Below are 21,826 nucleotides of genomic sequence, written 5' to 3'. Positions count from 1 at the left end.
CTGCCCTCGCATTTCTCTGTGGAGTCCAACATTCAGTATGCAAGACTCTATAGAGGAAGTTTCCATAATGTGTGCTGGGTCACCCAGGCAAGCTGATGTAATTCCACATGAATTCTGAATTACAGACAATTTATCATCATGGCTGTGAAACCATGAATGGTGCATAAGGATCTACAGTCAGAGCATTAGGGGCCTGTTAACAGATGGTAATTAGTTCTATTTTAAGGATGGCTGGGCAAGTCAGCTCTTTTTGTGACAAGAAAAAAAAAATAAGGACAAGGTCATCTTCTAAGACATGAAACCCTAGCAGTTGTTTTCACTTTGTGATCAGCTATAACCCAGGGAAGACATGCTCCTGTTATCTGGAAGCAGTACACAGAAATGTAAATGTGACTGAAGGTTTTTATTGATTTTCAAGTGAAGAGAGATATTCATGTGCCAGATTACTTTAAAATGCCTTGCATCACAAGGCGCAGCTTGTTGTAGAAATAGCAACAGAAGTTATAGAAGCCTGCACTGAAAATATCAAAGTTGAATGCAATGAAGAGGAAGAGTTTGTTGCAGATCATTGCATAAAGAGTTATGGAGATACAAAGCCAGAGAAGTGTGAACTTTCCATTGTGATTTTCTTATTGGTTTTTACTATCATTGCTGCTGCATAAATGCCTGCCTTGCTGAACAGGCAAGGCAATGGAAATGAATGGAAAGGAAACAAAAAGGACCTGGTACTTTCAAGCTACTTTAAATCACCCTGGCAAGTTCATGAAAATTTGTTGAGGAGAGGTCAGGGGGAGCATTATCAATGCTCACAGTACCTTTCTTGTAGGAAAAATAGCTTATCACTGACCGGCCTCCTCCCCTCCCCAGCACAATTTCGACTGACTCTCTAGTGACAAAGAACAAGAACCAGAAAGTGCTAATCAACTATAAAACCAGTTATTTTTAGGCCTTTTCTCAGTATCAGGCAGTAAGCTGAACTTCACATGAAAAAGTAGAGCTCCACTATTTTTAGCGGCTAATTATTAACAAAAATAACCAGAGTATTCTATCTGTACAAATTATTTTCTTAAATTAGCAGAAAATTTAATGGAAGCCCTCCTCTGCCTAGAAAATTTCTAAGGCACTGATCTCTGAAAGTCACTTTGCAGCTGATATACCAGTCTTTTCTTCCCCTCTCACTGAGTTTCAGCTGTTTCACAACAGCTCTATAGGAAGTTCTTCAGGAAGACATGATATTCAGTAGGCTTTGCTGAGCCTTAGTATGGAGGAGGAAAAATATCCAATTGACCACCTACTCCGTGTCCCAGCCAAGCTTCTGATCTGCACTCAGCATAGTTTCAGATGTACTTCAACTCTAGAGAAGGTCTCTGCCTAAGAAGTGTCCAGGGTTATTATTTCTTATCCTCTGCAGTGGGTAAGTGCACAGACAGAAAGAAGAACAAGACTGAGAAATGGCAGTTCCTGAGCTGAAGTGCCAGAGAAAATCAGCACAGTGAGTTACAGTTCAGTGCTGCTGCAGAGCTACCAGCAAACAAGCACCAACATTGAATAGAAGTCCCACATTTGTCACTTCCATTTGTCAACTGGCAAAAAATAACATTTCCCTGCACAGAGCAATGACACCCTGCCACTTCCTTCGGAGCTGTAGCTCACTGGATCTTAATTTGTTATAGCACAGACTTTCTCTTCGTCATCTGGCAGTTTTTTTGTCCTTTGTGTTGGTCTTAAGTCCATCTCACTGTGTGACCTTGAAGGAATCAGCCACTTCTTACTGTGGGTTACCAGAATTTTGCATCTTTTTGTGACAGATGAAACCCCTAGAGGTGGAATTTAGCTCTCTGAATCAACACTTACGATGGCTCACTGAAGATGAGCAAGGATGAAGTGCCTGTGAAACTCAGGGAATAATGCAGCTGCCCTCAGCTGTTGCAAAGAAGCTGATTTTAGGTGAATCAACTGCTAGTTTAAATGTTTCTCCCTGAGTTCATTAAAATAACATGATCACCTCCCTGAGTTAGCCAGACTTTTAAAGGGGACAGTGCTGACATGACCCAACATAAAGTGTAAAAGTTGAAAAACTAATAGAATAATTTCAGTGAGAGCAATGGGGTTGAGCTGCCTTCAACTCGCATTATCCTCCCCAGTAACTGGGGACACCCAGTGTCGAGACCATGGACATATTACAAAAACACATTTGTATTATGATTTAACTACAATTCTTATCTTTTTATAAGTTAAACTTTTGTTTATATTCCATTTTCGGTGTATTTTTTACCCCCCTGCTAAATCAGAAATCCCATGTAATGTCAACTGCTTTTAAAAGAGACATTAATAAGACATTTGATATTTCACATCGCATCTTCCATGCAGGAATTTCTAGAAGAAACTGATCAAAAGCATATTGCACTGTGATGCCTCTTAGCAATTACTATTTTCATTTGTAGTCATTAGAATACAACTCCTGTGATGACATTCAAAGGTTTTTTGTTTTTTTTTAATCAGATGTAAAGGGTCCAACTGTAGTTAAATCACTGGGTAGAAAACTGGCAGAAAGCCATTTTAGCTTGTGCTCAGGATCCCCAGCTGCTAAAACTCAGTCAGTAGCTTTTTGGCCTCACAAACATGGTTAAGTCTATGAAAGGAGGAAAATTCTGACTCGGTTCTCTCTTGGGCACTTGAAGTCATAGAAGACAGTTTCCCTGGAGATTTACGATGAAGAGTGCATCTTCTCTTCTCCCTCCAGGAGTGAGAATGTATGAATTTTATACTGACAGGTTTCAGGTCAGTTAAAATATAACAAACAACATACCCTGAGCCACCTCCATTTCTATTCACCAAGGGGCTGTCTCCACCCTGGCTTTTGCTGCTGTAATTTGCCTTGCTTTTCTTGTTGCTGCCATTTTCATAAGGGATTGGCAGCACTTTCCCCTTGTGCCTCAGCACTTCTCTTGATGCTGATTCATAAGGAAGCATATGTTATTTTGAGATGAGAGTGGGCACACGCTTGGCTAAGACAGAATGGAAATCCTTGCCTGACTTATGGTCACAAAGCACAATGCTTTGTCCACAAAACACAACCTGTGACTGTCCTGACAGGGTCTCTTTTGCAACAAGCAAATGCTGCTTGCACGGCATGGGGTCAGCTGGAGCTAGGTCCTTCCTTCCTGCACGTCTCAGGCGTGCAAGGACAGTCTGCATCCACAGGAGCAGCTGGGTAACGAGACGTCCTTGTGCATGCATGAGTGGTTCATCCCTCCCTTTGCTCAGGCAGTAATAGAGAAGCAATGGAAATGATTGGTGTAGAATCACTACAGACTGGAGAAGTGGCTCCACTCAGGAAAGCTGTAGAGCAAAAAGGAAATTACTAGCAACAACAAGAGCAGAAAATGTAACTGACAGTAGCAAGATCTGGATAACTGGGCTTCTGTTCAAATCAGTCTTCTGTTGATGCTGTGTAAATAGCTGGATGAGTGTGAAGACTGATGTTTTCTGATTAAAGTGCTTCTGACCCATGAATTCCACTGATTCATACGACTTTTCTTAACCTGAAAAGCTCAGAGAGTGGATCTCAGAAAGGTTTTTACTATTCACAGTTGTGAAGAAACCTTGAAAAGACTGAGTAAAAGTTTCTGGGAACAGAAAGGCCTATAAAAGTAACACATTGACGCAGATTCAGTGTCTTTTTTTAGCCAGTCTTATCACCTTTCCACATATAAGGTTGGCATTATTGTTCTTTAGCCACAGCATGGGCACAGCATGATGTACAGCAATGCAAAATGCACCAACCCCATTTGTGTTCTGATGGCAGAACAGACCTTCAGATTTTCTTGCCTTTTGATGTGCTGTTGTACTGCCCTAAAAACCTCTGAAATTTAAAAAAAAATAAAAAGCTGCAAATTGCTTAAGATAACTTGGAGTTAAAGCATAAGACTGAAAGTTTCACTTGCTGCTTATCTGAACATTAACTTAATCTCAGACACTGGAAGAAAAAGAACAGAGAAATAACAGAAGTAAAAATAGTGTTTTAATTCAAGGTGACTCAAGGTTTTATTGAGGTTTTATTGACATAGAGTGCTTTTTTTTTTCTTTTTGGAACATATCAAGCTTCATGGGATCTTGTTTCTTTAAATATTTCTTCTGTTCATGGAATGATTGACAGTTGAGTGGGATAGAGGAGGAGAAGAAGCATCAGCTCTCACTTCTGAACTGGCTGCACATTCAGAATTAATGGGGAGGGAGAGCTTTCTGACAAGTAGAAAATTTTGAAAATGTAAAAAACACAGACAAAAACAAGATTTTTCATAGACATATAAATGAGTATGCTCTCAGTACTGTCATACAAATCAAAAGCCACTGTGTTTGGTCTGTTAATATAACTGGAGTTTGGCCACCAAATTGCTCTAGGCTCTGTCTAGGATCAATAGAAAGAACAAGGTTTTTTTAAAGTATGGTTTGAGATGGGCAGAGTAGCCATTCAGAGGTATTTGTCTCTGCTGCCTAGACAGTTCAAGCAGGCCAGCAGCTCAGATGCCTTGTTAAAGCATCTGAATTTATGTGAGCAGATTCCAGATCCTAGCTGATCCATTCAAAGTAAAATAATAACAACAGAAAATAATAAAGATGTCTTGATTCAATGATAGAGAACATTAGGACTCTATCCAATGAGTTGTGCATATTTCTTAAAATATCCTGGGAAACAAATTACTGTCTGTCATCAAGAAGATCTCCTAAAGAAGGCTTGTAAAAATATTTGGGGTGGGGGTTTTTTGTTTGTTTTTTGTTTTTTGTTTTTTGGGGGTTTTTTGAACCACCAAATTCCTGGAGATAAAATCATTCTGCACCCCATAAAACCAGCAGTTTTTATTTTTCTCCTTTTACTGACAACACAGTGATTTTCAGCAGAACTCTGAAGCATGTTGTAAGTCAGAGGAATGCAAGGTTCTGCCACCAGCAGCAAGACACATAGATTGTATCCCTCAAACAATAATGTTTCTTTGGAAGACCATACCACAGAGAAAGATCTAAATGGTTAAAAGATGAAGGAAGAACAATGGGAACTGGCAACAGTATCTCCCCTAACTCCTTGGGAAATCCATAAATAAATAATACTATCTTTATTCAACCTAGGTTTTCACACTAAAACCAGATGATTAAGAAGAATTTTGATTTTAAATTGATGTCAAAGATAGCAAAGTCATATCCAGCAGTCAAAAAACTAAAACCAATGCAAAGTGAAAAAAGCTAAATATAGAATTGTTGCCTAGCACATTAAGTTAATTGACTTGACTTCCTTTGTTCTGTACAGTCTGTACCATCCAATGACTTCAATAAATCATTGGTTGGTCCTTTTCATTTTATTGAGACCTCAGTTCATCAGATGTAAAAAAAGCTATAGTGAATAGCGATGTGAACATACTCAGCATTTCACAGGACTGAATGTTTGAGAAAAAACAGAGGGTGTGCTCCTTTGTTATAGATTCCTAAATTTACCAGATTTTAAAATATCAGCAAAGAAGACAAATGTGATGTGTGAAATAGACATATAAACCACTTAGATTTCCAATTTTATTTGTATGTTGTGTTTGGTTTCACAGAACCACAGAGCAGCTGAGGTTGGAAGGGACCTTTGGAGGTTGTCTGGTCCAGCCCCTGTGTTCAAGCAGTACCACCTCAGACCAGCTGCCTACGTGTATCCAGATGGCTTTTGATTATCTCCAAGGAAAGAGACTCCACAATCAACCTGGGCAATCTGTGCCAGTGCTCAGTCATCCTTGCAGTAAAACAATATTTCCTGATTTGAAGACGGAACCTCTGGTGTTTCAGTTGGTGCCCATTGCTTCTGATCCTGTCACGGGGCACAGGGAGACCCTGTGGGGCAGGCAAGGGAGGCCAGGATCCAGGTGGGCATCTCTATGAGCTATGAGATGTGTAGGTGTTACAGAATTTAAGAAAACAAGACCAACTACATTTAATTGCTGAATCAAAGGTATGAATGGTCGGAAGCGATCTAAACTCAAAGGGACAAAAATATTTAAATGCTCCCTTTCTACACTGGGGGTTTGTATTACTAACAGCTCACCAAGTTAGTTGAATTTAATCTTACTTCAGCTCAGGTGGTGCTATATCTAAAATATGAGGTTGGTTTGGAACTTGAAATGGAAGGGTTCACCTTCCTGTGATTTTCCACATCTAAACTGAATTTTGTCACAACACCCATACAGAGGAACATAGTGAATACAAAGGATGTAAAGAAATAAAAAGCTAGGACTTTTCCATAAAACTGCTTTTTTAAACACAGAGTTTCTCTATCAACATATAAATGTATATGTATACATATATATACCAAGACTGGATGTGGTATAAAACTTTAACCAGGATTTTATCTCTTTACAGTGTTTGAGCCCACACAGGCAGAGTTGTGTCTTCTCTGACACAGTTTTAGTAAGACTAACACAGGTGCACAAAGAAATGGAAGTCATGACACAATATCCAGTTTGAATTTTATGTAAGTGTAAAACATTGTGAGTATATGTATGCACACACATATACCTGCTAAGGAATTTTGTAAGCAAGCATCTTAATGTGTCGTTAAGGAACTGCATGGCTGAAATGACAAATGATCACAATGTCAAGGCAGTTATTGGATTATGAAGTAGCATAGTCCTGCTCACTCAGAATTAGGGTTATGTATCACATTTGCATTTTAGTTATAAGATGGGGAGTGGAGTAACTTTCTTGGTTTGGAATAGTGTCAGAGAAGAAACTGTTGTGTGACTGAATATCTTATGGCAGTTCATTATTTATCAGATTTTGGAACTACACTGGGTATCAATGGTTTTTTTAATGGTGATGTTATTTTATAACCATGTTAAAGCAGCTAATTACATTTATATCTGAGGTTTAACATGCCCATGTAAAGGAAAGCTACTTGTAAGTCTTCCTCCTGGTTTCAGCTGGGACAGAGTACATTTCCTTAGTAGCTGGCACAGTGCTGTGTTTTGGATTGGATTTTTTGTGAGAACCATACTGATGTTTTGGTTGTTGCTTGCTCTAAGGCAAGGACTTTTCAGTGTCTCATGCCCTGTCAGTGAGCAGGTGCAAAAAAATCTGGGAGGAAGCACAGCCAGGACAGGTGACCCCAGCTGGCTGAAGGGATATTCCACTGAACATCAGCTCAGTGCATAAACTGGGGTGAGATGGCTGGGAGCCACTGATTGCTGCTCAGGGATGGGCTGGGCAGCAGTCTGTGGTGAGAAACTATATTGTGCATCACTTGTTCATCTCTCCCTCTCCATTTTATTAAAGTTATTATTATTCCTCTTAGTAGTAGTAGTAGTAGCAGTATTAATATCACTGTTGTTATTATTGTATTTTACATTCTTTCAATTATTAAATTCTTCTTAGCTCATGAGTTTTGCTTCCTTTTTTCTTCTCCTGATTCTCCTCCCCATCTCCCTGGGGAAGAAAAGGAGTGAAGGAGCAGCTGTGTGGTACTTAGTTGCCAACTGGGGTTAAACCATGACAGTCTGCTTAGTAATGGACAAAGAAATACTAATCTTTCTGCAGGCTACAAAGGCAGTGCTGTGTATTTGTGAGACCAGTCCTCATTTATAGCAAGGACAACATATATGTTCCTAACCACCCTGTAAATTTAGCCTAATGAACTACACTTGCTGATATTTGGCCATTAAATGTTATTTGGTGTTAGTTTACCCAGTGTGAAAAATTTCATTGGAAGAGACTGAGAATAAAAACCTGTCAATTCCAGGCTTGATAACACATTTTTTCCCAGGAGAGCTGCAAATGCCTTAATTGACTTCAATGTGTTTTCAGCAGTCATTTAAGAAAATGGATATGTATCTAACATGCAGAACAAAGGTAATACCTCTAGTTTCAGCAGAACTACTATTGCTCCATATTATACAAGGTAGATGAGGAGTGTTTTTAAATACCCTGCTGGTATGGACTAGATTCTACAATGTGTAATCATGCTGAGTGCTACTGATACACATGAGCAAACCAGTGTGTTCAGCATTTCTTGCATTATTAATCAAACATTCATTGAAATGTTCAGAGATCTTCAGTGATTTATGTTAACTACAGTGGGTTCTGAACCACACCTGTTAAAAAGGTATCTAGTATCTACACTGTGTATTTCAAAAGCAGCAATTGATAATGGTGTTGATATAAATCAGGCTTTTGTAGCTTTATGTTAATGATCAAATAAGCTTTTGGTATCTTACACCCATCTTTTAAATATGGTTAAGAAAGCAATACAAAAAAGCATGCTCTTAACATTTTTATACAATTGTGAAATAGAATGATGAAAACTTTATTCTTGACCAAAACCACTGGTGATTCATCCTTTTAAATATAATGAGCTGGTTTTGAATCTATATAAATCAAAAATAATTCTGCTGAACTTGATGGATTTACATGAGGGTAAACCTGTCTTGGGCTGAGAATACTTTTGTTTTCTAGTAGGCATAGTTAGAATACTCAGTTTTACCAGGTGGACATAAGTCTTGCAAACATAAATACTTTTTCCTTGCCTTTTACACAGTAACAAAGAGATATTTTATGAGCACTGAGAAGCTTATTGTTTTTCTGTTGAGAAAGGAACAGACATAAAAAGATAGAAAGATGGCATAGAGATTTTTTTCATCAATAAAATAGTGGTATTGAGGATATGAGGATAGTTTCACATTTTCATTAAAATCTCACAGTAATAAGTGTGAGCACCTTCTTTACTTAAAATCTTTATACATCTTTGCCTTCCATTAATTTTATCTGATGAAAAATGTCTCTTAGAAAAGCAGGACAGAAACTGAATGTCAAATACAGAGGAAAAATAAATATAAACCCATTGGCCTAGTTTTACAATTTTGTTAGGCAAAATATACTTCATTAAGCAGTATACACACTGTCATGGTGCTAGTATTATTATTCATTAAAGTATGTTTGAAAAATCTAAGAAGTGTGAGATGGAATTTGGCACTGGAGGCTTGAATTAATCTCCTGATGCTGAATAAGAAATTCAGATAGGTAGCAGGACACATGCTTTGAACAGCCCTGGAAAGTGCAATCAGCTTTTGGATTTAATAGAATATAAAGATTCAGCAATTTAGATATTAATAGCAGGGTAATGTAGTTGAACAGCGAGCTAGGAAATGATCTTTACAGTAATATGTTAAGTTCAGCAATGACAATGTGCCTGTGAGGTGAGATGAGGTGAGCTGGAGCTGAGCTGCTGCTTAGAATCCTGGCATGGAGACGAGTGAGGAATATTGCACTTTGTCCTGGTTCTACTCGATGGAGTAGAGATTGGGGTGGATCTCAGGTGTGCATGCAAAGGTGTAAGAGTTGGTGACAAGTTTCCACTGGCAGAGTCTCTCTCAGAGTATTGTAAATCCCTTATTGTGCGATTACCAATTGATTTAATCATTTGTGAGACAATGCTGATAAAGGCAAATTTTAATGGAGAATATCAAGGAAGCTTTAAAATACATACTTTGATAACTAATTTAAAAGAGTCTTGTTTTTTTCTGTTATGTTCCTTCTTTTCTCGTGGTTGGTGGGGGTGAATCACAGGCCTAGAACTACATACTGTCTCTTCTTATTTCATAACTGACTAATTTGTCAAAGAGCAGTGAATGTTGGGCTTATTCACTTTGACGGAGAAATTGAGATTTGCATTAGACCTTACAGGCTATGGCAACCCCCCCCTGCTATTTCCTTATTGACAGGCTGTAAAAGGGTAAATTGATTCACTCCTCTGAAGGCCTCCTGCTACCTCTGCCTACAGCTCCTTGATTCTTGACATTTGTTAAACCTGACAATGGAATAATGATCTGCAAGTACACAGGCACCAAAAGGGAGGCAAAGGAAAATGTGGGTCTGAGGCTAAATGGAGCAGGGGCCCTGGGGACAAGGAATGAGGAAAAGGCCAAGGTACTCAGTGCTTTCTTCACCTTGGCCTTTACTGATAAGAACAGTCTTCAAGGAGCCACGGAGTGATTCTGTGACTTTTTGATAATGAATTTAAGTATTGCTACTGTTCCTTTGTTTCTCTGTATTTTGACTGTATTTCCCCATCTCTTCCCTCTCCTTCCTTCCTTCCTTCCTTCCTTCCTTCCTTCCTTCCTTCCTTCCTTCCTTCCTTCCTTCCTTCCTTCCTTCCTTCCTTCCTTCCTTCCTTCCTTCCTTCCTTCCTTCCTTCCTTCCTTCCTTCCTTCCTTCCTTCCTTCCTTCCTTCCTTCCTTCCTTCCTTCCTTCCTTCCTTCCTTCCTTCCTTCCTTCCTTCCTTCCTTCCTTCCTTCCTTCCTCCCTCCCTCCCTCCCTCCCTCCCTCCCTCCCTTCCTCCCTCCCTCCCTCCCTCCCTCCCTTCTTCCCTCCTTCCCTCCCTCCCTTCTTCCCTCCCTCCCTCCCTCCCTCCCTTCTTCCCTCCCTCCCTTCCCTCCCTTCCCTTTTCACCCTCCCTTCTTTTTTCCCTCCATCCACCTGCCCACCCACTTTCCTGACTGCCTTTTGTCTCTCTTGCCTTTTCTTTTCCAACTTCACAAAATAATTTTGCTATATAGTTTGACCTCCAGTACATTTGCAAAGCATTCTGTTACATGGCTAAATATAGTACTACATAAATACAATATTTTCCAGAACAGGGCTTTTACTTTGGGGTAACTTTACATTTTCCTCTTCTAGTCCAAAGAATCTAAGAGATCAGCAAACTTACACAGAGCTGAAAAGGATTCAGCTGAAATTTCAGTCTGCAACATACTTTCTTGCACACTAAAATCTGTTCCCTTTCTTTGTCTTCTCTGCCCAATAACTATTTAATATCTCATTTTTGTTATTTTGCATCTTTGGTCTGCTTCAGGTTCGCAGAGGATTTACTGGATTTTACCAAAGCCAATGAAACTGAAAAGGTAATGATGGCCCTTACCCTTTTTTAAGGCTCAACAACAGGCAAGCATCCCTAGCAACTGTGGAACACCCCCTGCTCCTACTAAATTTGGATAATCCTAATTAGGTTTAAAACATTGTGCCTCCTAAGGAGACAACTATATTGTGATGTGGGTAACTCCATCTCATTTTATTTCCTCCTGAAACAGCTGTTCCACACTTAGACAAGATGCAAACTGTGGGTAAGAAGCGGTGCTACTTTTTACATTTGACCTCTCTTTCTAGGGAAAATATGAAACTACTGACCCAAAATACAGAAGTAAAACATGCCAGATATAGAGTTGGGCTCTGTCAGAGGGGATTTCTGCAAAATATACTTTGCTGACACTACTTGGCCATGTGCATTAAGCAGTTAGTCTTCTACTAAGTTCTTTCATTTAGGAAAATATTCTTCCTTTCCATTCTCATAACAATTTCTGCACAGCCTTTAGTTAAAAAGAGGTAAACAAGACACTATACAATGCAATGGTCATGGGCCTGAGAAGACGACCTGTAAGAAGAGATTACTGTGTGCTGAACTTAATTTGTGAAAGAGGAGACTAAGGGACAATCTAACAGCAGCCTGACTTGAAAGATAGTTACAAAGAATATGGAAGAGAACTCTTCTAAATAGCAGCAGATGAGATAATGAGGTGAAAAGGTTACAAGCTGCAATTATTGAGGTTCAGATAGGACAATAAGAAAAACTTGTCCTCTGTGGAGTCTGCTGAGGGTGCAGCCCTGGAAGAGGTTACCCAGAGAGGCAGTGGAATCTCTGTGCTTGGAGATTTTTAAGACTTGGCCAGAGATAGCAATGGCGAACATGATCTAATGCTGGTGACTGTTCTACCCTGGCCATGAGGTTGCATGAGATGGTCTGCAGAAGTTTGTTCAAATCAACATGTCTGGTTTGCCACACCACTGGGATTCCTATTTATATAGGACTCGGAGGTGTTACTCCTGATATATCCTAATGTAAATCATATCAGAATAAAATAAAAAAGTACAAATCCTGTATTTCAGACAAGTTAATGTCTACTGTGGGGCACAATCATGAGATCTTTGGTCCTTCAATAGCAGTAGTTCAGAATGAGTTAAAGGAAGGATAAATTACTTTGCTGTTTGTGACTAAGGAAAAGAATATCAGTAGCTGGTCTTTCTCCCAAGCTGGAGTCAAATTTCACAATAGATTGATGAACAGCACATGTACACAACCAAAAACTGAAACAGATGGCAACATCTCCTCTCTTCCTATCTAAGTGAGAAATTAAGGTCCAAAGCAGAAATAAGTTTGAACTGGTGGACTGTTCTTGGAAGGCCCTGTCTAGGTCACATATTATTCTGGTCTCTGAGACCAGGTCTGAGCCTTCCTGGTCCCATTGGAAGCAATGAAACATAAGCTGTCTGGCCAAAAAAGGACAAGCAGGACAGGAGAACTGAGAGGCCACACATGACCCCAAGTGTGCTTTGTGGCCACTGAGGGAACACTTCAGCACTACTTCTTGCAGTATTACAACATAGTACTGCTTCCCAGCCAGTAGATGTTGACTTTCACCATATTGACATGAGTGCTACTTTTTCTTCTAAAAAGGGGGACTGGGGGGAATTGTGGCAGAATGTCCCAAATATGCTTGGTACCTTGGGACAGGACAAGGAGAGCACTAGGAACTGAAGTGTGTGCTCTAGACCAAGCAGAATGCTGAATGGGAAGCTTGCCAGATGCACTATGGTGAAGAGTTTGGCACCAGGAAAAGCTGAGGAGGACAGTGGTATGAAACAATGTCTTAGAAAATATCCACCTCCATGCCTTTCTTCCAAGGTGCGTTCCAGCTCCTCAAAAAAAAAAAAAAAAACAAAAAGGGAAAGCTTAAGAGCTTAAGGAACTCTTTTTTTTTTTTGTGAGCAATGGTTAGAAAAATCGGTAATGCCTCTTTTTAAACAAGAATTCACTCTGTGAGGAAAGGACCCAGGTACAGTCCTCAATACTCACAAACTTCCAAAAGCAGGACAGGACATTTTAACTAAGGGAGAATGGTATTCTCTTCACCTTTATTGTTTCTCTGTCAAAAATTTCAGCTAAACAATTTTCTATCTCCTTAATATCCTTTCAAATATTTTATTACTAAAATATTCTGTTCATTTTGGAAAGAAAAACATTGAGATTTTATTTATGATCACCTAGCATTTCACACTCAAAATACAAAGGAAAATTATCTTTAATTTCTGCACTTAACAGAATTTTCAGAAAAGTGAACTTGGCAGTGAGTGCTTTTGAAAATGATTCTGCCTTATTTCCAATTCTGGTCTTTAAATCTCTGAATGGTTGATGCAATAAAATGAAGATAAATAGATTTTCTGTTCCAGATTTTTAAAGTGAGTTTCCATTTTTGCAATTATGTAGATCATGGAAAAGACAGCATTTTACATGCCTTTTAAAATTTTGGGGTTCTTTATTTTTCAGAACTGGGACTTAGCAAATCTAGCACATAAGAAATATGTAAAGTTATCATCCTTGACCTTACTGTACCTCTTAAATAATAGAATCAATCACAGAATTGTAGAGTCATAGCATCATAGAATAAGCTGAGTTGGAAGGAACCCATCAGGTCATCAAGTCTAGCTCCTGGCCCAGCACAGGACATCCCCAAAAATCACACTGTGTGCCTGAGAGTGTTGTCCAAACATGTCTTGAACTCTGTCAGGCTTGCTGGTGTGACCACTTCCCTGGAGAGCCTGTTCCAGTACCCAACCACCCTTTGGGTAGAAAATCTTTCCTGATACCCAGCCTAAGCCTTTCCTGACTCAGCTTCATGCTGTTCCTTTAAGTGCTGTCACTGATCACAAGAGTGAAGAGATCAGTACCTGCCCCTCCACAAGTTTAATCTCAGCTTAAAAGTGAAATAGTAAGAATTAAATAGTGCCCATCCTCTCACTGTCGCTATGAAGTGACTCAGCTCCCATGCAAGACCCTTAAAGAAATAACATGCCAAAAGACTTCATGAAGCCAGCCAGGACCTGTTCAAGGACACAGGAAGGATCCAGGTAGGCTGTGATTAATCAATAATTGCTCCATTCTGGCATGGGGAAGACACCCTTGTGGTCATCAACTCAGCCACTTATTGGGTAATCTCCTCTTTGCTTCCTTGAGCTGAGTGGTTTTTGTTTCTGTTAATTAAAGGTTACTCCCAAAGAAAAAAGAAAAATATGGAAAAGACCCATTTTATCCAAGACTTCTAGATCAAAATAAAGACAGAATCAAAGCTAGTGATCAGGGCAGCAGGTACACAGAATTCTCTGTGGAATCAGAGGTAGAAGCAACAAATTTCATTAATTCACCCGCTTCAGCTGTTCATTATCTCACCTGTCCAGGGACTGAACTTTGTCGCAAACTCAGAAAGGCTGAGACAAAATCTTATGAAAAGAATAGGTTCAATGTTTTTTTATGTTTAAGTATTTCTATGCTCTGCCTTTACCAGTAAAGGCACAAGCCTTCATCTTTCACAATCAGGATGGAGCTCTGGAAGGCATGTGAATCACTCTTGCTAAGCTCACTTTTTGTATGGATGCAGAACAATTACAAAATCTATCATCTACAGAATATCTTGTGCTCTTCTGTGAAGAATTTTGTGCTTTTCACAAACTGAGATTGAAAAAAAGTGTCACTAAAGCCTGCATGGAAGTCCTCTTTTAGCATTGGCACAAGGACACAATGGGATTTGGCCCATGATGTCACCAATATGAACCAGACCCTTTCTAAAAATCCCAGTCTTCTTGATACTAAAACAACCCTATGCTGGCAGAGGATGAACAATGATAAGATATCTTTATCTTGAAACACTGCTTTGAGTGATTGCTGTTACTCTTTACTTAAGCATAAGTGTTTCTTCATCCTATCTCTATTATTAATGCCAACTAAAATCTATTTCTTCAATGGGGCCAAAATATCATGGTCAATACCTTGAACTTTTAGTATTAAATTTGAGAAAGAGTGCAATGCACTTAGCTCTATCTTCAGCTGAGCTAAATTAATGTTCTGCACAGCTGAAGTTGTAGAAGGTGTCTCAGAGCCATATTTCTGCTCCCCTATTCTTGAATGGGCTAGAAACCAAAAAAAGCCCCTATGACTAGGCTAGAACTACCTTGTACTAGTACCTTGTACTAGTTCTAATAGCATGGGCAACTCAGTTCTTGTAGGAGCATTGTAAAGGATCAAAATGTGTTGGAGGTGGAATATGCCCTGCTTTAACTCAGAGCTGCCTCTATAGCCCTTGGGAATTTGGCTACACCCTCAGTGAAGCCCTGACATCCTGGGTCAGCTTTCTGACTGCCTTGTCAGCAGCAGCACAACACCTCTGGATCATGAGCTGGTGGTCTGGCCTCTGTAGCTCACCTACACCCCTTGCACACACCCACAACCTTTCCTGTTCAAAGTTAAGTGACACAGGCATGTGGGCACCCAGTAAGGTTGAAATTTGTGTTACAAACTGCCTCCTGAGCTGGCTCTGGGACACCAGGCCAGACCTCTTGTGACTTCTGTTAGTACAAGATGTAGACCATACAGCAGTGCTATTTCTCTTGTGGGTAAACCTCACCCACTCATTAGTGTTCATTCATATATGCTGTCCTAAGCAATTTAATAACACCAAGTAAGAAATTTCTACAAGACCTCTCACTAATGAACCACAGACTCCACTAGAATGAATGGAAAAGCTTAGAGAGAATTAATTCTATCTGCAAGATCACCCAACACAATAATGAGAAGCAAAACTTCAGTTTAGAGAATAAATTCAGTCCAATTTTCTCAGTTACACACATTCTGCTCTGCTTCTGTTAATTTCTACTTTGGTAGCTTATTAAGGAGAAATCCCTCTTCCTACTCATAAATCACAAATAGAAGCTCATGGTTTCAATAGATTCTATAATATCTTTTTTCCTCCCTCAGTAGTGGTATGACTGGATTTCATGCAGATAGAACACTTTAACCTCCCCACTTCTGACAACAGAACAGTCAGTTACCTTTGCTGACCCAGATCACATAATCCTGAATCCACTTTATTCATCTGTTTAGGGAAGAACATCTAATAGGCATGTTACCCCAAATCTAACCAAAGCCCAAGGTTTGCATAATAGGTCATTCTGGGAAGACTCCATTATGCTACCATAAATAAATTAACTGATCTCTCTATTCTTAGCAATGAGACAAGAATCTTTTCTCTCTATAGACTGTGAAGTCTTCAGCACAAGAATAGTTTTTTATGAAGTTACTGAGCAATTAGATTGTACAAAACCAGATCAGTTTCAAGTTCTAGGATTGTTTCAGTCAGACACTAGCCTGTCACAGGTAGATATCTTTTGGATGTGCACATCCTGGCACTTTGTGCTATTGCAGCACTTTGTGGTTATTGCACATTCTCAGTACTTTAAGGGGGCCTATGAGAAAGATGGGGACAAACTTTGTAGCAGGACCTGTTGTGACAGGACAAGGATAATGGTTTTAAACTAAAAGAGGGTGGATTTAGACTAGATTTAAATATAGACAAGACATAAGGAAGAAATTTTTGACAATGAGGATGGTGAAACACTGGCACAGGTTGCCCAGAGAGGTGATTAACACTCCATCCACGAAAACATTCAGTGTCAGGTTGGATGGGGCTCTGAGCAATCTGGTCAAGTTGAAGATATCCACCCCATGGCAAGGTAGGGGAGTAGATGCTCTTAAATTTTCCTTCCAACTCAAATTATTCTATGATTTTATGGTTGTGTTCCCTTCACCTGGCACAGGTTCACAAGTTACAGTCAGGCACGCTTCTTGTGAAATCACACTTTCGGATTTTTTTCTCCATCACTGATATCAGGCTTACTATTGATTAGGATTTCAAATAATAAATTTAAAATTTAAAAAACCCAAAACCCAAAATCTACAGCAGGTTAGTACCATGTATTTTGCAGAACCTTTGTGCGTATGTTCTACAAAGAACAGTTTCTCTTCTACTTTGCCTTCTGTCAGAGTGTCTTTAATTATTTGCAGAGAATGCAATTCTGCATCTGTTATTTATGCAAACAGTCTTGTTTTATTTAGACAAGCCTCCTTTCATGACTAAAGATACAGAGGTTCATTCTTGTATCTTGAGGAGAGATTCTCAAGCTTTTGTTCCAGTGGAACACCTCTTAATATTCATGCAATGGCCATGGGGTGTAAAGATTTTCTACATCTTTTTCCTTGTGTGCTGCAGACATGGATCTGAAACCATTCTGGCAAGTTTCCTACTAGTGAGACCCCGTGGCATTTAGTGAGGGTCTAAATAGAAAAATCTTAGGGTTTTTTCCCCCCTTGAGTTTTATTTTTATACAAAACACTGTGTATTCTCAGGGTACTATAAACACATACAACAAACCACTGGTCCTATGTAAACTCTGGCAGATAGACTGATATCAGGCTGTTATCAGTGAAATAAACTGCAAAACCATTTTGATAGTTCTGATATTCTGATCCAAGGCCCAACAGCACCTGTGGCAACACTTGGACTCACTTGACCATGTTTTGTATCGAGATATGAGGCTGGGGGGATACCAGTGATGTAAATGTCTGTACAGCTGGAACCATGGAAGTGCACTCCTCTAAATTTCCTGGTAACACAAGGTGTCTTCCTTGACTGGAAAGTAATGCTAGTGAGCAATTGCTTTTCTATTCTGTATTTTTGCTTGAGGAAACAGTGAGTGCTGTCTTACTGTAGCTTTGTTTTTTCCTTGTCTGTGCCTGTTCTCATAATTTCTTTAAACTCTTTAAGCTGAAGAGGTAGCATGAGCAACAGAGGGTAGTCAAAGGAATACAAAATTTTTCATGCAGTGTCCATGTTCCTTGACTTAATGGATTGTTTTAAACTGCCCTACAACTGAAAGAGTATACTCGCCATGTTTGACCAAAACTTTGAATAAATGCTCTCAGTGTGGTAGATTAAAAAAAAAAACAAACAAGCCTGAGACATGAAAAATATACTATGAAGCTGTAACACAAGTAAATTGGGTCAAATCAATCTAAGCAAGAACCAGAAGGTCTTTGGAATAATTTGGTAGTAGGGCATTCTGACAAGTTGTTAAATGTTTTAATTCTTCATCTCTCATTACTGCTGGTTTTGTTTAGATCATGCCTATATGACTGTGACATTAAAATTCTTCAGAAATTTAATATCAAATAATGAGTATTACTGGTACCCCATTTGTTTCAAATGAAGCAAATTTATACCAGTTCCTGATTTTCTCTGACACTGTGGTAAGCCCAAAAGTGAGATATTTTGTCCCGTATTCCTTCTGTCACACATATTTGTTAACTTCAGGAGAAAGTTAGAGAAATACAGGTTTGAAGGTCAAACTGGTATCATATGGCTTTGCTAAATATAGATGCTTGACGAGTAAAAGAGCTTCACAGGTCTTGGCATATTTTGCTTGGTGCACTTCTACCTCTGCACATATGTAGACAGACAACTTCTCTCAGTCCATATCAGAAATATGAACATTAATAAAATAAAAAATATCTAGGCAGAGGTTACAAATGTATCCCTTCTGATTTTCTGAAGGTAGAAGTGGAGCAGGATATGCCTAATCTGCAATATTTTCACTCGCATTTCACAAGTCAGTCACTGATGGATACTCTGAGGAGTCGAAGCACAGCATTTTAATATTCTCCTAACCTGTATGCAGCATTGGAATGAATCTGTTTTTATTTTAAAAAATCTTTCTCCATAAAATGACATTGCAGCGTGTGCAGCATTGCACAAGCAGGAAAAATTGATTAAACAATAAAAATGTGCCAAGAGTGAATGAAATAGAAGAGGAATCCTTCAAAAGCTCTTTTCACCTATTTTCCCTGTCTAAAAACAATTTCCATTGACAAAAATGGCTTCAAAAGGAACTGTCTGTGCTTGTACACTTCTTGTTGCAATCCTGTCCTGGGATCCTGGGACCTATAATGCAATATGTGCTGTCAGGACTACGACAGTTTACAGATGTGCAGCCAGACTTCTTGCTATTTATAGATGCCTCTCTGCAAGCAGTACTCTATGGGGTTGTAGAGCAGTAGCAGGCATGTTCTTTGATTTAGTGCTTACATCATATTCATTTAAGAAAATTTGGCTCTTCACCTGGCATGGCAAAGGAGGCACATTTATGAAGGTCAAGCAGAGAGAACACTATTGTGAAGAGAAGTGTGGATGGAATTCATGAGCGAGCAGGACACCTACTGGGAGGACTAACTGAAAGAAGAAGGCATTAGGCAGAGATGTGGAAATAATAAAGAATGGAACAGTCATGTGTTCACAGTAGGTTTTGCTCTTTATTCCCTCTGTGGGGTAACTGGGGAGAAGGTTCAGTGCTGCCCCTGCAAGGGCAAACCTGTAAAGTTGTTTGGGCTGCAGTGTCCGTGGGGTCTGTGCATGGCTGTGCTGCATCTTGCTAAAGCATGTGTTAAGTGTTCAGTCAGAGTGCTAGGCAGAGTTATTAATAGAAACAGCGAGTTTGGCACACGCTCGCACTTTCGCCTGTCTCCTTCTCACATGCTCGCAGAGATGCTGGGACTGCATCCTGCATCCTTCTGCTTTTCCAGACCTGAGACTTCGCACACTGCTGTATGCCCTGAGAAGTCTCAGTGAGGTCAAGACAGCCCCAGACAAGTAAACAGGGGCTGCTCAACCCCAGTGTTGAGGAAGCAGAAGGTAACGGGTGGGGGAGCGGCAGGGATGGCGTGGATTTCTTGCAGAAAACCTGAGACCTCGCAGGGTACCCTCCCGGCCTGAAGGCAGTGCAAAGCTATTTTCGGCACTGCCCAGGCCAGCCGGACAGCCCCCACCTCGGGCAGCTCCGCTCTGGTAATATCCAGGATGCTGCAGAGACACGGATGCTCCTAAAGTGGCCCCAAACGATCCCAGCCAAGGCTGCCAGCGGAAAGCACGGGGAGCTGGCCAAGGTGCTGCCGCAAGAGACGGTCTGTGCCTTTCGGCGCGTCCAACACCCGAATTACCGCCGCCCTCCCCCGCTGCCCCCGGAGCCAGCACCCTGCGGAGCCTCCGCTCCGCACGGCCGCCCAACTTCCCGGGAAGCGGCGGCCCCAGGCGCCCCGAGCGCTCGGCGCCGGGCAAACTTCTCTGCCTAGGGGAACGGAGGGATTCGGGGGGCGGGAATGGGGGGGAGGGGGGGCGAATGCAGGAAACCATAGCAGCACGGCAGGCAGGAGCTGGCCGGAGGGGCCGGGAAAGTTGTTCTGCACTTCCTGCTGCTTCTGCCCAGGGATCAGTGCTCGGGGCTGGGGGAGCGCGGCGCCGGCCCCGGCTCGCATCCTTACTCACCTCGGTGCTGTCGGCAGCGTTCTCCGCCATTTTCCTCCTTAGGAGCAGGCAGCGGGAGGAGTGTTTCATTCCCATAAGAGCTAGCCAAGGGGTTGGGGCTTCGGGGCTGGTGTTTTGGTTTGTGTTTTCAAAGATCTCCAAACACTGGTGTGCGCCAAAGGACAGGGAGATAAAAAAAAATATGGAAAACAGCAATAAATCAGTCAGCTTTGTCCTTTCTGCGTCGTCCACAGGAATGTTTGTCTCCTCTTAGCATCGGGAGCTCCTCAGGCACTTTCAAGTCCTCCTCTTTCTCCCCTCTCCTCCACCTCCAGCGAGTTCTTGGGGTGGGCAGAGAGAGGCGGCACACACTCTTCAGGTTAAACTAAAAGGCTGTCGGGCTATGAGTCCTCCCCTTCAGAGAAAGCAGTCAGGCTAAACAGGAGAGAAGCACCAGCTAAACTGAACTTGGGCGTGCAGTGACCAGCTGGGCATCTTTGTGTCCTGTGGCTACTCTTCCAGAGGCAGAGGGAGCCAGAGACAAAGCAACAGGACAAGGAAATCATAGCCCTTTATTTTCCTTCTTTGGGCTTCTTTCTTTCTCTCTACGTCCCAGGACACTTCCTTTAAAGACGGTCACAGAATTTGCCACCCTCTTTCTATGAATGTCTTCTGAAATAGAAATCCCTTCTCCTCCTCCTTCTCCCTCCCTCCTGCCCCCCTCTCCCCTTCCCTCTCCTTTTCCCTTCCCTTCCTTCTCTTCTCCCTTTCCCTCTCCCTACCCCTTCTGCTCTTGGGCAGAGCTTGGTGCCCCTCACTGGGAATTGCATTCACGTGTCTTTCGTAGAAAAAAAAAATAATTTCAAGCTCCCCCCACCCGTCGCCTACACCCTCTCACACACAAGCACGCATTCACACGTACGCGCACACACGTTGTCTCCCTCTCACACAGACATGCACAATTTTTTTTCTCTTCCCCATCCCTCCTCTTCTTTTGAATCAGCAACACTTTTCTTTGCAAGGACTCTCGGCAAGGCTCTTAGAGAGCAACCGAAGAAGTCTGCTCCAGCTTCTTTCCTCCGAGTTAAGTAGCAAACCTGCTTTCTTAATATATCTCCTCGTGTGTGTGTTCTCCCAGCTCCTGTTTTACTTGAAGTTTTTCAGGAGGATCCACGCTCCGTCAGAGAGCCGTGAACTGTAGGAATATAGTCCCGATCCGGCTGCAGCTCCTGCTGAAAAGGGGGGAGGAGGAGCTGGGGGGAGGAGAGGGGAAGAGGCGGAGGGAGAGGTCTCGCTGGGGAGGGAAGGGAAGAGGCTAAAGGTGATTTGAACTTGTTTTTAGCCTTTTCCTAATGACATCTTCCTCTGTAGGAGTGCATCGCCACCTTCCCCACACGTTTATTTTGCTTTCACTCCTCCGGGCAGTTTCTAGTTCTGAGTTGTCAGCTGGGAGGATTGGGTTTACCTCACTCGTGTTGCTTGTGGGTAAGGGCGGGAGAGGGGGCGTATTACATAATTAATCCTTCCAACTTCACTTTCCGCAGCTCCATCTCCAGCCCACTGTTCTC

The 21,826-nt window shown here is 41.2% G+C and overlaps 1 protein-coding gene across 2 annotated transcripts in view; it reads right to left on the bottom strand.

Annotated features, from left to right (window-relative positions):
• Window positions 1-21,601, bottom strand: part of PRMT8 (protein arginine methyltransferase 8) — a 58,094-nt gene extending 36,493 nt beyond the window's left edge. Inside the window, exons 1-2 of one of the 2 annotated variants that reach the window (XM_066572242.1) lie at window positions 21,356-21,601; window positions 20,280-20,423 (exon numbers count right to left, since the gene is read on the bottom strand). In XM_066572242.1, the coding sequence (XP_066428339.1) occupies window positions 20,280-20,354 (75 nt within the window). In that variant the 5' untranslated portion in view covers window positions 20,355-20,423; window positions 21,356-21,601. Of the gene's footprint in view, window positions 1-20,279; window positions 20,424-21,180; window positions 21,196-21,355 lie in introns of those variants that run through there. The other variant, XM_066572243.1, reaches the window with a different exon arrangement.
• Between the last annotated feature and the right edge of the window lie 225 nt (window positions 21,602-21,826).

Source organism: Molothrus aeneus, chromosome 2 (genome assembly GCF_037042795.1).
Source record: "Molothrus aeneus isolate 106 chromosome 2, BPBGC_Maene_1.0, whole genome shotgun sequence".
Lineage (NCBI taxonomy): Eukaryota > Metazoa > Chordata > Aves > Passeriformes > Icteridae > Molothrus > Molothrus aeneus.
The sequence above is the reverse complement of the archived record's forward strand: the minus strand, read 5'-3'. Positions and strand labels throughout refer to the sequence as shown.